Source organism: Anarrhichthys ocellatus, unplaced genomic scaffold, assembly GCF_004355925.1.
Source record: "Anarrhichthys ocellatus isolate YVR2014 unplaced genomic scaffold, GSC_Weel_1.0 scaffold51, whole genome shotgun sequence".
Taxonomy (NCBI): domain Eukaryota; kingdom Metazoa; phylum Chordata; class Actinopteri; order Perciformes; family Anarhichadidae; genus Anarrhichthys; species Anarrhichthys ocellatus.
The window spans coordinates 2,067,016-2,081,181 of NW_022280081.1; the positions used below are offsets into that span (position 1 = coordinate 2,067,016).

The window sequence follows — 14,166 nt, forward strand, 5'->3', positions numbered from 1 at the left end:
GTGAAGGTGAGAGGAATCATATTGACAGGGAGACTGACTTTGACACAACACCTGAACCTGCACCAGACAGTTAGTACAGACGACCATCTGGACCCCATCTCCCCCTGGTAATCTGTAATCTGGATATTTAATCTGGATCACGAAGAACTCACATTAATGCAGGTGTAAATGCATCCAGAATGCATTGCAATCAGAATGCTACTGGATTGGTCAGAGCCCATCTGAGGTGGTCCAGGGTGATATTCTATATTTCCACAGTTCTCTTCTTCTTCTACAACAACAAGGATAAACCTTAATCATATTATAGTTCCATGATGTGCATGACGTTCGTGTTTGCGCATGCGTGGCTGTATGTGGCGACAGATGGTCAACTTTTCCTCACAAAGAGAGAGAGAGAGAGAGAGAGAGAGAGAGAGAGAGAGAGAGAGAGACTCTTGGCTCATACAAATGGATTTGTCACGTGATCCCCGGGGCCGTTTTAATAACGTTCGTACCATATGGCGCGTGCCGGGAGGGTGTGGCCTCGATATGCTAATTACCCCCTCCTGTATGCGTGCGTGCGTGTGTGTGTATGTGTGTGTGTGGTGCCGAGTATAAATGCAGCATCCTCCCACACACACACCTCAGAAAGCTCAAAGCAGATCACGCACAGTCACGCCCGGACACGCACTAGAGCGCGCGGGATGCGTGCAATCTGACGAACAGCGGCTTGCTACAACAGGTAGGGTTATTCTTCTTTTAAAGATGAGCAACTGATAGATACACTCCTCCTGATTGTGATCGGTGTAATCTAACCTTCAGCATGATAATTCTGATTAATTCTGTATAGGCTACCAAATTAATGACCATCAATGCTAATTGAAATCAGATAATCATTAACACTGATTCAGTAATTCAATAATTCCTTTCAGCTGTATAAAAATAATTTGCCATGCGCATAGCCTAAATATACGAAGATTCCTTATTTTTAAAGTGTGATTTGTTTTTAATTGTTGTTATTTCTTTTTTTTAATTTCAATGTTAATAGCCGATTTTTAAAACTCCTATGAATATATTTTTGTTCCCCTCAGCTTTTTCTTCGACGTGTGAATTTTCTTTGGTCTTTTATTCAGTTATTTGTTGTTATATGTGTTCGTCCCTTATGTCTGCTCACACCTGTCTCACCTCGCACTGTCTGCCGGTCTGTTGAATAAACGGGACCAGTAAGCAGAAAGTGGGAAGCGTAACAATTAATATTCAAAAGCTTACTTCCAGCCACTTTTAATGAACGGTGAGTCGTTTTAAGACGTCCGTAAATCATCCGCAAGATTTTTTTTTTTTAACGGACTTAATTTTGACGTCTGTTACACAATTACAATCTATTCATTTCACTGACCAAAGCTGCAGATTTGAGCATTGTATCTACCACCTTAAGGCTGTTTTACTTTATATTTAATTAGGCCAAATCTAAAACTGAAGGTCGTAAGTTTTGGGCTAAATACTGTTAGGCCGTCCGCATCAAATGCGGGATTTTTGGTCTAAATGAAATACAGTTGACTTAACTCTGCGAGGAATTATTTTTATTTGCTAAACGTTGACCAACTTTCTCCTTCTTTTTATTTTAGCCTCAAGGCCGACGTTTATTTCTCCGTAACTGTGATGTTCTAGCATAGCCTATTGCATTTTTCCTGTACAGACACATAAAAAGAATCACACTTGAACTGATTTTATTTTCCACAACACAAAGCCGCACAAATTACGATTTAAACTCGTCTACATTTCTTTGATTTTAGATTCCGTTCTGAATTAGATTGAGAACTTGTTGCAAAACTGTTACAAAAAAACTATGTTTTTCAAGTATTGAATCAAAGTATATATATATATATATATTAAGTTGTGTTTCTGTCCATTTTATTCTAAAGCAAATATAAATAGAACATCATTCCTCCTATAGCTGCGTATTCTGTTCAACACAGAAATGAAAGTCAGATCCCATGGGAATAAATCTTTTCATCATTAAATAAAAACATAAATGTATGGTTTATCTGATAAGTCATGATATTGTAAAGTGAAATCCAATGGAACTTTAATCCAAAGAAGCAAAAATGAGTTTAGAGCAAAAACATTTTTTTATTGTTATTGTTTGGCAAAATAAATAATGTAATAATGTTACATAAAACCGTCTTGCAGGATGTGTGTAAAATCATAAAAAAATGCCATTTGTTCATGAAAATGTAAAAAACTAGCAAATGAGTAGGTCATTTATAATTTTATTACATTTATTAAAACCTTAATAACAGCGGTGAGAACATGCTGTACTGTAAGCAGGCCTCAGTTTAATTATTTCCTTTAAATACGATTTTTTCTACAGACATTAAGTGTGGTGATGAGTTTTTATCGTTTTCTAATGAACATATCTATTCTGTTTCCTTTGCTCTCAAACAGAGAATCAGCATCATGACCAGGTCTGTACAGGAGGAGCAGGAGTCAGTGGAGTCGGAGCAGCAGGAGGAGCTTCACAGCCCCATTGAAGGAGGAGAAGAAGGAGGCCAAGAAGAGCAGGAGGACAGCCTCCACCATCTTGAGGAGGAAGAGGAGGAGGACGATGAGGAGGAAGAGGAGGACGATGACGGCGAAAACAAACCCAAGAGGCGAGGGCCGAAGAAGAAGAAGATGACTAAGGCTCGAGTTCAGAGGTGAAGGAGATTGACGGCTCTTAAAAACTAGTATTTTCAAAAAACTAAAATGCAAAAGTGTAAAGTTTGTCCGAAGGGTCTCACTAGAGCAGGGGTCTCAAACTCCCGGCCCGCGGGCCGAATCCGGCCCGCCACGTCATTTTATGTGGCCCGCGAATCCGCCAGCAAAAACAAAAAAAAAGTTTAAAAAAAAAAAAGTCGAAATTATGAGATAGAAAGTCATAATTCTGAGATAGAAAGTCAAAATGATGAGATTGAAAGTCAAAATTATGAAATAGAAAGTCAAAATTATGAGATACTTAAACACACAGTCACAGAAGCAGCTCTTTGGCTGGTTACTGTACACTTGAAATGGAAATGGATTGCAAGTACATTGAAGACTACTTTAAACGTGGCTTTACAACAGATGAAATACTTCACGTGGGATTGTGCAAACCCACCCTTGAAAGGATTTTAAGCTTTGAACAAAGTTATTGTAATAACTTGTGTTTGATATTTGTCTTTGTTATTTTCTTTAATAGTTTGATCTTTGATGGAGTAATGTGGGTTTCTTAACCCTAAAGTAAAAGGATTTAAGTTATAATCACAGAAATGTGCTTACATATATTTTTACATTTATATAACTGCATGTACAATATTTTTACACTTGAATAAACAATAATCAAATGCAGAGACAGTTATTTAACAATATGTTAAGAGTAGTTACATTTACAACTGGCCCTTTGTGGGCAACCATGATGCTGATGTGGCCCGGAGTGAAAATGAGTTTGAGACCCCTGCTCTAAAGGGACAAAACATCTGGACTGAGCAGGCGGCAAAATCATTATTTGATGAAAATAAAAAAAGCACCATCAAACTTAGAAGGATATGATTAAAAAAACAACTATGGATCAGAGAATATGTTAAAGTGGGACGATCGGACCAGTGTTTCATTACCCAGAAGCCTCAGCAGTCGTCCTGCTCTCCCGATCTGAGTCAAAAATGTTTCGTTTCTTGAGTCTCAGTTTGGGTTTCATTTCCCAAAAACATCTTCAGTCGAAGATGATCGTAAAATCCGTTTAATACCTTCTTAAGCTTAAGACGTGTTTCCCATTGTAACTGAAGTAATGCTTAGAAATTAAGCCAAGATTAACAAGTACCTCCCACCCACCATAAACTAGAAGTTTTCTGTTAATTATTTACACTATAATTTTATTTGAACACTGATGTTCTGTGTAAAATCATGTAAAATGAGTTATAGTGTTTGAATGCAAAAACTCAACTAACACAAACACACAAATAAATTCACTCTCTAAAATATTTATCTCTTCTGGCTGAAATGACCCTTTCCCAATGGAAATTTTTCAGTGTCAGTATCTTCTCTTTTCTTGTTACTTATCTTGGTCGCCTCACGTTATACACAGTATTATGATGACAGAATAACACCCACAATATAACCTGAAATAAAACTTAAGCTTTGACTGGTGGAACTCGTTGTGGCCACGTGCAGTCTGAGAGAAAAATCTGCAAACTGAAAATAACAACCGCCTCTCCATATTTTCACCTATATTTTGATTAGTCGCCTTCATTTTTGACAGAATTGCATTTTTCTTATGCTTCAAGTGTTTATTTTCCTCTGTTCTATATTTGAGTGACTATCAACCGTATTGTACGTTGAGCTGTGATTGCTGCTAAAATGCCTGGAAGCTAACATGCTAACGACTTGGGCTTGCAGACATTTGTTTTGCTGCAAATTACTGCATGAAGTATTTAGATGCTGATTATCACTGCTAGGCAGATACAGATATGACAACTGACACGGCGGCTAATGTTGAACTCGCTTTGTGTTTCTGCAGGTTTAAGGTCCGTCGGATGAAAGCTAACGCCCGCGAGAGGAACCGCATGCACGGGCTGAACGATGCTCTGGAGTGTCTGCGGAAAATCGTCCCTTGCTACTCCAAAACCCAGAAACTGTCCAAGATCGAGACGCTCCGCCTCGCCAAGAACTACATCTGGGCCCTCAGCGAGGTCCTGCGCTCTGGCAAGGCGCCCGACGTCATGAGCTTCGTCCAGGCCCTCTGCAAAGGTCAGTGTCAACTTACAGCAGCACCAGACCGGACCGGGTCGACCAAAACCCCCGAGCTAGTCTGGGGTCTGATCTCTGGTTATATGAAATTAAGATGAAGGGAAACAATATGACCATTTGCCCTCAACCGGGGAGAGTTTTTTATTTTGAAATGTCAGTAAAATCAACCAAAAGGGAAGCGAGAAACGATTTTCTTATTTATTGGTATTATTTATCAGCATTGACTGATTATTGTCTCTCTGCTCTCAGGTCTGTCTCAGCCGACCACTAACTTGGTGGCGGGCTGCCTGCAGCTGAACCCTCGAACTTTCCTGCCGGAGCAGATGCCCGACCTGCCGGTCCACCTCCCCACCGCCGGCGCTGCCACCTATCCCGGACACTACTACCAGAGCCCCGGGCTGACGGCCGGCCTGCCCAGCCCGCCCTACGGCACCATGGAGCCTTCCCACATCTTCCACCAGGTCAAAGGTCAGCCCTATGGCCCACTGGAGCCCTTCTTTGATGGCGTCCTGGTGTCGGACGGCCCGGCGTTTGACCCGCCCCTCAGCCCGCCGCTCAGCATCAATGGGAACTTCTCGTCCTACAAGCACGAGGCCGCGGCGGCTGCCGACTACGACAAGAGCTTCTCCTTCAGCGTGCACTACGGAGGAGCAGGAGGAGCCGGCGGGCACCCTGCCATCTACGGTGGCGGGGGGTCCAACACGCGGTGCAGCGAGCTCCAGGTGGACGGGCTGATGGGCTTTGATGGACAGACGCACCACGAGCGGATGATGAACGCCCAGCTGAACGCCATCTTCCACGACTCCTGAGGAGGACGAAGGACTGAGAGACCGACGAAGACAGAGAGACGAACAGAGACAGTTATCTAGAGAGACAGACAGTTCTATGTATGTCTATCGTTCCATAGCTGTCTTTCTTTCCGTCTTTCCTTTCTTTCTGCTCTACGATGGCGATGACAAAGTCACGCTGATGATGTAACCTTCTCTGTAGCGCTTCATCCTGCAGGAGATGCCCTCTGAATGTCTCGTTATTATCCATATTATCACCTAAAAATAATCACTAATCAATGAGCAATAATCTGAAGGAAACTATGCAATTTTGTTCAAGCCTGAGCGACCCTCAGTTGATAATTCCAAATGTTGAAAGAATAAAGATTTCTCTATTTTTGGGTGTGTAAGGCGGCTCTGAGCCGGGGTTTGGGCCGGTGTCGAGCCAAAATATTCATGTTGTTCATGTGGTTTTTACTTTTTGCTTTTTATAACGTTCCTGTAGCGTTCTGTTAACTTTTCATGTGACTCTTGTTCATATTTTATAAGATAGATGTTTATAAAGGCCTTTCATTAAAAGGAATTCCATGTGATTCAACTGAGAGACTCTGTTCATCAGCAACAACACAACAGATCACCTTCCTTCGGTCCGCTTCACTGTGCTTGTGAACGGTTTCTTCCAGGTTAGTTCAGTCCCCTTCAGGCCAGTTTGGTCGAGTTCCCTTCAATCGAATTCAACTCCGTTCCAAATGTTTGAACGACACATTTATACACGAACAACACAGAAAAATCCAAGCAGTCACGTGATGTATAAAAGACCTTTTATTTCCAGATGGATTTCTGGTATATACAGTAGATGAACGATTAATCGATTGGTCCACTGACAATGAATGTCAATATTACAAACAGTTTTAATAATAAACTGTATCTTGGAGGAGTTATAATTGTTGACAAATGTAATGACCAGTTTTTTTATAATTTGAAAATTTTACTGGTTCAAATGTGAATATTTGTCTTCTTCGTGTTCTATGACAGTAAACTGACTGTTTGGGTTTTAGACTGTTGGTCTGACAAAGCAAGACATTTGAAGACATTACCTTTGGTTCTGTGAAATTGCAAAGGGCATTTTTCAAATTTCTTTGGAACAATTAATCCAGAAAATGATCAGCAGATGAAATTATAATTATAATACATAATCATTACAACATCAAACTTTCCACACAGCTGCTGTCAAAAGATCCACTCTAAACGGTAGTGAGCTTATTGTAATATATTTGGAGAACCAGCTCAGAAACTTGCAGAAGTCCGTCATCGTAAATGGGATTAAATGTCGAAGACTTGGAGGTACAGGTTTTCCACGTGACGACAGTGTTTTTTAAAGTGGATTTTAAGTTCCGAGTATTGATAAACACATGAGGAGAAAACACATATCTCCTTACAGAGAAAACCCTGTTAACACGTTAACAACATTATCTCACAGACTGAACGACAAAACCAGGATCACTGTAAGTGTGTGTGTGTGTGTGTATATGTATGAAGGGCACAGATGTTCGTTCTGCAGGCAAGATTTTAATTTATGAAAATGATCTTGTTTATGCATGAGAGCTCCCCCCATACACACTATGTCCTGCTGTGTGTGTGTGCATGTGTGTGTTAGTGTGTAAGTCAACAGGGACAATATGGTGGCCATATCCCACCATTTAGCCTCCCTGTTAAAGTGAAATAATAATGAGAGAAAGTCAGACTGCAGCATAAAGATTCATCCTGTTCAAATAGAACAGAAACTATTCTATCAAATCCTATGAGGTATCTGGAACAAAAATAAAATACTAAATTGTCTGGTACATTGTACAGATAAATATAGTGATCTGGAGAAAATACAAAGGACATATTATTTTAAAAAGCTACGCTGTTTCTATTGTTTTTTGGAGAAAGATATTAATAAAAACATCATGTGTACATTTTGAATTACACTCAGAATACAGCCACTGTACTAGCATCCGCAGTATTAGCAGTATCAATAGTAGTATTAGCAGTAGTCTTTGTGATAGAGGTTTTGTGTTTCAGTCTGTTGGCTGATAATAACACTGATTAATGAAGCTTAAATCCAGCCATCTGCTATCAACACACACACACACACACACACACACACACACACACACACACACACACACGCACACACATAAGATGGTGTTCATACCACAGCGAGGGAATACCATGCGCTCTGATTGGTTGCCATGTGTCTTTTAAAATCATATAGTGGGAGGATTGTATTCAGTGTAGTAGACTTTATAGCAGGGGTGTTAGTAGGCAGGGTAAATTGGGGTTTTTGAACTTTTGCTATTTCCCCAAGCCCCCAGGAACAGCTCCGAGCTTTGAAGCCAATCTTCGCAGTGGCCAAAGCACGGAATTACAACTTCTGGTTCCGCGATGCCATAGGGACCGAAAATGTTTTTCCCTATAGACTTACATTATGAAAGAGGCGTCTGTAAAATCAACTTCCTAGTACAAACACTTGAATAACCCTTATTTCAATCATTAGGGCCTAAAAGTTGTAAAATGCACTAACAGCCGCATCGAGTTATTTTTTGTGCTGAGGTTTATAGGAATGAGCCCGAAACCGAGCAGCTAGTTAAGAAACACTAGTGCTCTTGCTCCATGGGCCCACGGATGTGGAAGAAGTGAGGAAGATCTGTGTAATGCTATACACAGCAGTCGAGTTATTTTGGCATCATGCAGCAACTTTCATTAGGCATGAACAGGGCCCCGCCTCCAACGCTGTATCCCGTTCTCTCTATACATCCATGTATTTCCCTCTTCTTCCAGTAATTATGCTAAGCTAAGCTAATCACCTACAAGCTCCATTCCATATTGCGCCCCATTTGAGAAGCCGCTATGCGCTGCTCTTTATTGGAGCTAAAGAAGTTAACCAGACATATGGCGGTCCATTCATTTAGAGTTGCTCACTGGGCACATACGCAGAAAAAAGGCTCCGCGGCCTCCTCAAGCTTCTGCATTTTTGGCGCCATATCATGGATGTATTATAAGAGCTGAACACTGGACTCAAACATGGCGCCTACTTGAATGCAAGTTGATTGTTGAGCATGTGCCAAAAAAGGTTTTCAGCCTCCTGGTTGAAGAGCGCAGGGAAGAACGAAAATACAGAAATCTCTCAGTCTCACAGAGTATACAGAGCCTATTGAGGAAATACGTTTTCAGAACGTATAAAAACTTAAAAAGAAGTTGACTAGAAAGTTTTTGTCTTTTGTGAAATAAAACTGACTGAACGTGACCTCAGACAGAAAGCAGCAACAGTCACACACAGGCCTGTTGATCAAACTGGCAACCCTCAATCCAACCTGGCAACTTGCTGATTCAAAGACCAGAAGCTGTCAAACTACCAGTAGCCCAACCTTTACCAGCTGCACCTTTAATATGATATGTAGCCTACATTTATCAATAATTATAGTTCTGCATAACGAGTAGGCTACTTTTACTTTTGTAGCATATTAAAAAATTACTATTGTTGTACTTAGATTTTGAATGCACAAGTGTACTTGTACAAGAGCAGCCTATTTTTACCACTGTGGTATTATTACTTTTTCTTAAGTAAAATAGTAAAAGAGTACCCCTACCACTGGTAATAAATGCATGTATAAAAATGTGCCTACCTATTAACTTAAGTGTAGTAAAAGTAGTCTTTAAAGTAGCATACATTTGAAATGCTAAAGTAAAGTAAACGTACAAGTAAACCTATTAAATGTTCTTGCTGAGCCCACAACAGTAAACACCTGTACATAATCAGTAAGAACTACCTCGATCATAAAGTGATATAGTGACTACTTACAGTGTGCGCACTCCCGCTTGGATGAACGCGGGAGCGTGCGCGTGCCTTTTAGATACCGATGGATCTCCCGCGTGCACGAGATGGTCCGGTAAAGCCGCTCCTCGTGTCTCCATAGCGACGACACCCCGGAAATACAACACAACCCGTCAGTGGCGATAAGCTCACCGCGTGTTTACCTGCCGCTCTGTTTATCAAAGAGGAACTAAATCATAAGCGAGTTTCTTTGTTTGTTCGTCAGTTAAACCGGTAAACATGTCGGAGCCTGAGGAGGAGCTCCAGGGAGAGCAGAGAGACAGCACGAAGAAGAAGAAGAAGAAAGAGAAACGAAGCGCGAAGAAGAAGAAGAAGGAGGAGGAGGAGAAGCGGGAGGAAGAGCAGGTGGAGGAGGAAGAGGAGGAGGAAGATGAGAACAGGTGAGTGTTTGTTCTGAGGTTTCCTTCAGATTCAGGTTCCACACAGAGCAGAGAGCTCTCTGATTGGTTCACACAACAAACTGATGGGTCAGACGAAAGAAATCCTCCATTTCAGTTATCAACCATCACACAACTCTTTCAAAGTAAGAGCCCACAGTCAAAACTTTACCAAAGTAAATCTAAAACAATGGATCCTTTCAGAATATTAAATTGACTCATTGATAAATATGTGTAAACGACAAAATATCTAGACTCTAATTGTTTGACATAAACTGTACTTGTACATGTGTTTTGTGTGTGCTCAGTGAGTGTGTCATGCTGCGTGGGATCTTCAAACTGGGGAAGAAGAGTCATGACGTCCTGCTCACCCGAACCAGGCTGACGTGGATCCCCATCACCCCGGAGACCCCCACAGGTCAGTTACCACGGTGACAGAGCTGTCTTGATGATCACAGTAGTCCTGTTGATATCAGACAGACAGGCAGACTGTGTGTGGGTGTGGGTGTCAAGGCAGCTGGTGCTGTAATGGAGATGTTCTGTCATGTTGAGACCACCTGAAACAGGACATCTGGACATACTAACACACACACACACACACACACACACACACACACACACACAGTATTACTTGGGTTATGAGAGGTTGTTGGTGTTACATTCTTCAGTTTTGGTGACTTTCTGGCTGTTTTAAACTCAGCTGGATGACGTCAAATCCCTCAAACAGCTACGTCTGAAAATATCTGCAACTTTCATGCACTTTCCTTACGTTGGGCTCTGTGTTCTGCAGTGGCGGGCCGTGCATTTTATGCCTAGGCCTTCTGTGCTGTCCTACTACAGTTGAACAGCTACGGTGCAGATACATGAATCCGTGCATGACGGGACGCTGCGTCATTAACGGACAATGCATAGTCAAATCAACGTAATTAATACAATGACAACCAGTCACATATATGCATATGACAACAAAGCATGACATATCAATCCAGCAAACCTGCAGTGGATCCACGCATTCCACCACACAAGAGCACGAGCCATTCAAATATTATTCATGAAAACGTTACTGCAGATGTAAAAAAAGAAACGCAGTTTGTCACTTACCGAATTCTTTGTTGACAAAGAGTTGAATCCCAGTACATCGTTTCAGTTCCAGTAAGAAGTCCTTCTCGATCCATGGACGCCGGTGCGACCGGTGCCGGTGCGCCCGTCGTCCGTTTCCCTAAATTATAATATAGCTATAACTTTGTGATTCTGTTTAGGCCAGCAGAGAAGGCTTAGCTGGCCCTGACGGCCCACCACTGGTGTTCTGGAGTTCTGTGCTTCACCGGCTGAAATGAGTGTCTGGGTGATTCACAATAGACTTAACCTTTTTTAGTTTTTTATTAAGCTATTTAATTTTTAATATCCAATCCATCCTCTTTAAAGATGACGTCTCGGGCTTTGTCAGAAATCAATTCATATCTGCTGTATAGTGCACAATATTTACCGTCCACCATTTGATCTGAGTTATTTTAGTTGACTTCTGAGTGTTAAATATATGCCATGATCCCACAATGCAATGTGTTGCCTCTTATAGATGCGAAAATTACAGTCGTGCAACAATACACCCATCAGTGATGGTGCAAAATCCTGACCGATTTGAGTCTGAACTTTCACTTTCTTTACTCACTATAGAGTTAACTATGGTGAAGTAGTCAAAGGGAAAAGTGGCAGTCCTGATTGGTTAACACAGCCTAGCATACTTTTATTTATTTATTTGAAGTTGGAAACATACCTCCACATCTGTGACCTGGCACCACCACAGACATTAGAATAAAAATACCGTCTTTGCCATAAAGTTACCCACAGCGCTAACTATTACAAGGAGCTCAGGTTGTGTTGCAAGTAACAGCAACACAAAGCACAACATTCAAGAGCACTGATGCTATTTGATTTTAGGGTGGCTTTGTACCAACTGTCCTGGAACTACAGATGAAGAGAAATGACAATATTTGTTCTGTTATTGTGCACTGCCCCCTTTACATAATCCAATGTTCTGCATTAAAAAAATGTGAAACAAATCAATACGATGCTGCAGGTTATTTAGTTATGAACATTATTTTCTTCACTTTACCACTAATCAAATATCATATTCGCTAAATAACAATTAATCTGCACATCTTCCAGTTCAGACAGTGACGTTAAAAGACAAAAGGAATGGAGTCGAAGCACTTTCTACCTGCTGAAACACAAAAAGTCACTATGAGGAGCAGTGAATGAGTTCTGCTAACATAATGTCATTATCAAGCTACAAAAAATAGATTTTTAGGAATCTGTGAATCGATTCAGAATCAGCTCAGAGAAGAATGCATTGTTAGATGAGTCTTTTCTTTATTTAGTCTATCTCAGCTCCTTCTACCTGGACTGACTGTAGGTACAGGCCTCCTAGCCGGACTACCACACCCCCCCATACACTCACCTCAGCCATGCTGGTCTCACACAGCTCTGATCGCAGCATCAGAAGATCCCTTCTCCTGTGATTACAGGAAGTGGCAGAAGCTCGATAGCAAGCTAGCTACATCTTCAACTTGCTAAAACTAAACACAACTAAGACTAGGACTGATCCTTTTTAGGATGACACAGTCCAGGGCTGGACCATATGGAGAAAATTGAAATTTCACGATATTGTAGGGCAGACTATTGGTGCTTTCACGAAATATATACATGAGATAACCTTCAGTAATGTGGCTACAGTGACTAAGTGGGTGAAAGCAAGAGCTAGAGCAGTCTGGTGTGTTCAGAAAATGACATCATGTTACTGAAATGCAGGAAAAGTCAACACTTATGTCATATTACGATACCCAACATGTAAGATGATACCTAGTCTCACTTCAGAATATCAATATGATATTGATAAATTGCCCATCCCTAACACAGTCTCTGGTGTAGTCATGGTGTGGTGATATTTCGGTAATATTTTGGTGTCATTGTGGCATATTGTGGTATTGTTTTGACAACTTTGGCAATATATTGTGTGATTGTTTGTAGTTTAAATCCATTCAGACAGAACTCGTTAGTGGAGGAGGATGAAGGTGTAGATACAGTGTGTGTGTGTGTGTGTGTGTGTGTGTGTGTGTGTGTGTGGTTGAAGCCAATCTGTTTTGCTGTATTTTATCCAAGCTAATGTCATTAAGCCAACACTGTATGTGTGTGTGTGTGTGTGTGTGTGTGTTGGCAGTAGTATAGAGCAGTTGGTTCGGCCCGTGGGGGGTTATTAGTGTCTCTCAGTGTGAGGAGATTAACACACACACACTCTCACACACACACGCACACAGTCAGCCTGTCAGCATGCTGTGTGTGTGTTGATTAGATATTTCTATATAAATGGATCAGCTGCTGTTGTTTATTTGTACACATGAATTCATCCCGTTTCACCCAGCAGCCTGTCTGTCTGTCTGTCTGACTGTCTGTCTGTCTGCTCAGGTCAGATAGACAGACTCCGCTGTATGAAAGCATTCCCGACACCCAGCCAACTTGCAATTAGTAGACAATAAATCAAAGTACGTTACTGTTTTGTATTATCATGAATAAATGGAATATACATGCAGACGGATTTCAACAGAGTTTTGAAGTGGGAGGAGAAATTTGGGTTAATGAAATCATTTGAACTGGTGGTCAGAACATAAACCTGTGATCGTTCCGTTACCCAGGACAGTCCTGTATTTCTATGTTGAGGATATTGAACATTGAGGATGTTACTTAAAGGGGAATGCCACACTTGCCATTGTCAATTAAAATGTACTTAAATCACAAACATGGTCCTCAAAAAAGTAATGCCAAAAAGAGCCAACAGTATTTTTCAAACCATCATCTGCAATTTGTTTTAAGCACCCCAGTCTCCTTTGTGCAGTGCATTGTGGGACAATCATGTCCATCAACAGCACATTAAAAACACAGCTGCATTTTTTATGTATTTATTAAACTTAACCACTTCACAATTCCACTACACATTAAGAAACACCCAGATTAAGCATTAGTTTGGAATTGGGAGACTCAGTTTCCCTTTCTCTGGGTTGAAAACTGAGAATTCCTACAGGCAGTAAAGTATCTCTGGAGGGTTACTAAGAAGTGTGAACAAACTGATCACTTTACAATCAATTTACAATATCAGAGCGCTAGAGCAGTTTACATGATCAATGTTACAGCAACACTGGAGGAGTGCTGCAGCCTCAGTCTCAGTGTGTGTGTGTGTGTGTGTGTGTGTGAACTATGTATGATCTATAATGCCCCACAGTGAGCCACATGGCCTGGTCACCATGAGACTGGACTGCCACTGTGTGTGTTGTGGGGACATCCCTATTGTTTATGTTTATCCAGTTATTAATATATATATATATATATATATATATATATATATATATAT

At 41.0% G+C, this 14,166-nt stretch overlaps 2 protein-coding genes across 2 annotated transcripts in view; both read left to right on the forward strand.

Moving 5' to 3' along the window:
• Nucleotides 1–635: 635 nt before the first annotated feature.
• Nucleotides 636–6,249, forward strand: neurod1 (neuronal differentiation 1). Its single transcript, XM_031870211.1, has 4 exons — nt 636–721; nt 2,425–2,675; nt 4,511–4,740; nt 4,990–6,249. The coding sequence occupies exons 2-4, from the start codon at nt 2,437–2,439 to the stop codon at nt 5,547–5,549; spliced, it is 1,029 nt and encodes a 342-aa protein (XP_031726071.1). The 5' UTR covers nt 636–721; nt 2,425–2,436; the 3' UTR covers nt 5,550–6,249.
• A 3,173-nt stretch (nt 6,250–9,422) lies between these two features.
• cerkl (CERK like autophagy regulator) overlaps nt 9,423–14,166 on the forward strand; it is a 32,716-nt gene continuing 27,972 nt past the window's right edge. Inside the window, exons 1-2 of the mRNA XM_031870067.1 lie at nt 9,423–9,767; nt 10,073–10,182. Of these exons, the coding sequence (XP_031725927.1) occupies nt 9,607–9,767; nt 10,073–10,182 (271 nt within the window). The 5' untranslated portion in view covers nt 9,423–9,606. The remainder of the gene's footprint in view (nt 9,768–10,072; nt 10,183–14,166) is intronic.

Bases quoted from the DNA above. Each gene is read 5' to 3' on its own strand.
- neurod1 (XM_031870211.1), top strand. From the start codon at position 2,437: ATGACCAGGTCTGTACAGGAGGAGCAGGAGTCAGTGGAGTCGGAGCAG. The intron at 2,676-4,510 runs GTGAAGGAGATT...GTGTTTCTGCAG, and splicing joins ACTAAGGCTCGAGTTCAGAG to GTTTAAGGTCCGTCGGATGA. The intron at 4,741-4,989 runs GTCAGTGTCAAC...CTCTGCTCTCAG, and splicing joins CGTCCAGGCCCTCTGCAAAG to GTCTGTCTCAGCCGACCACT.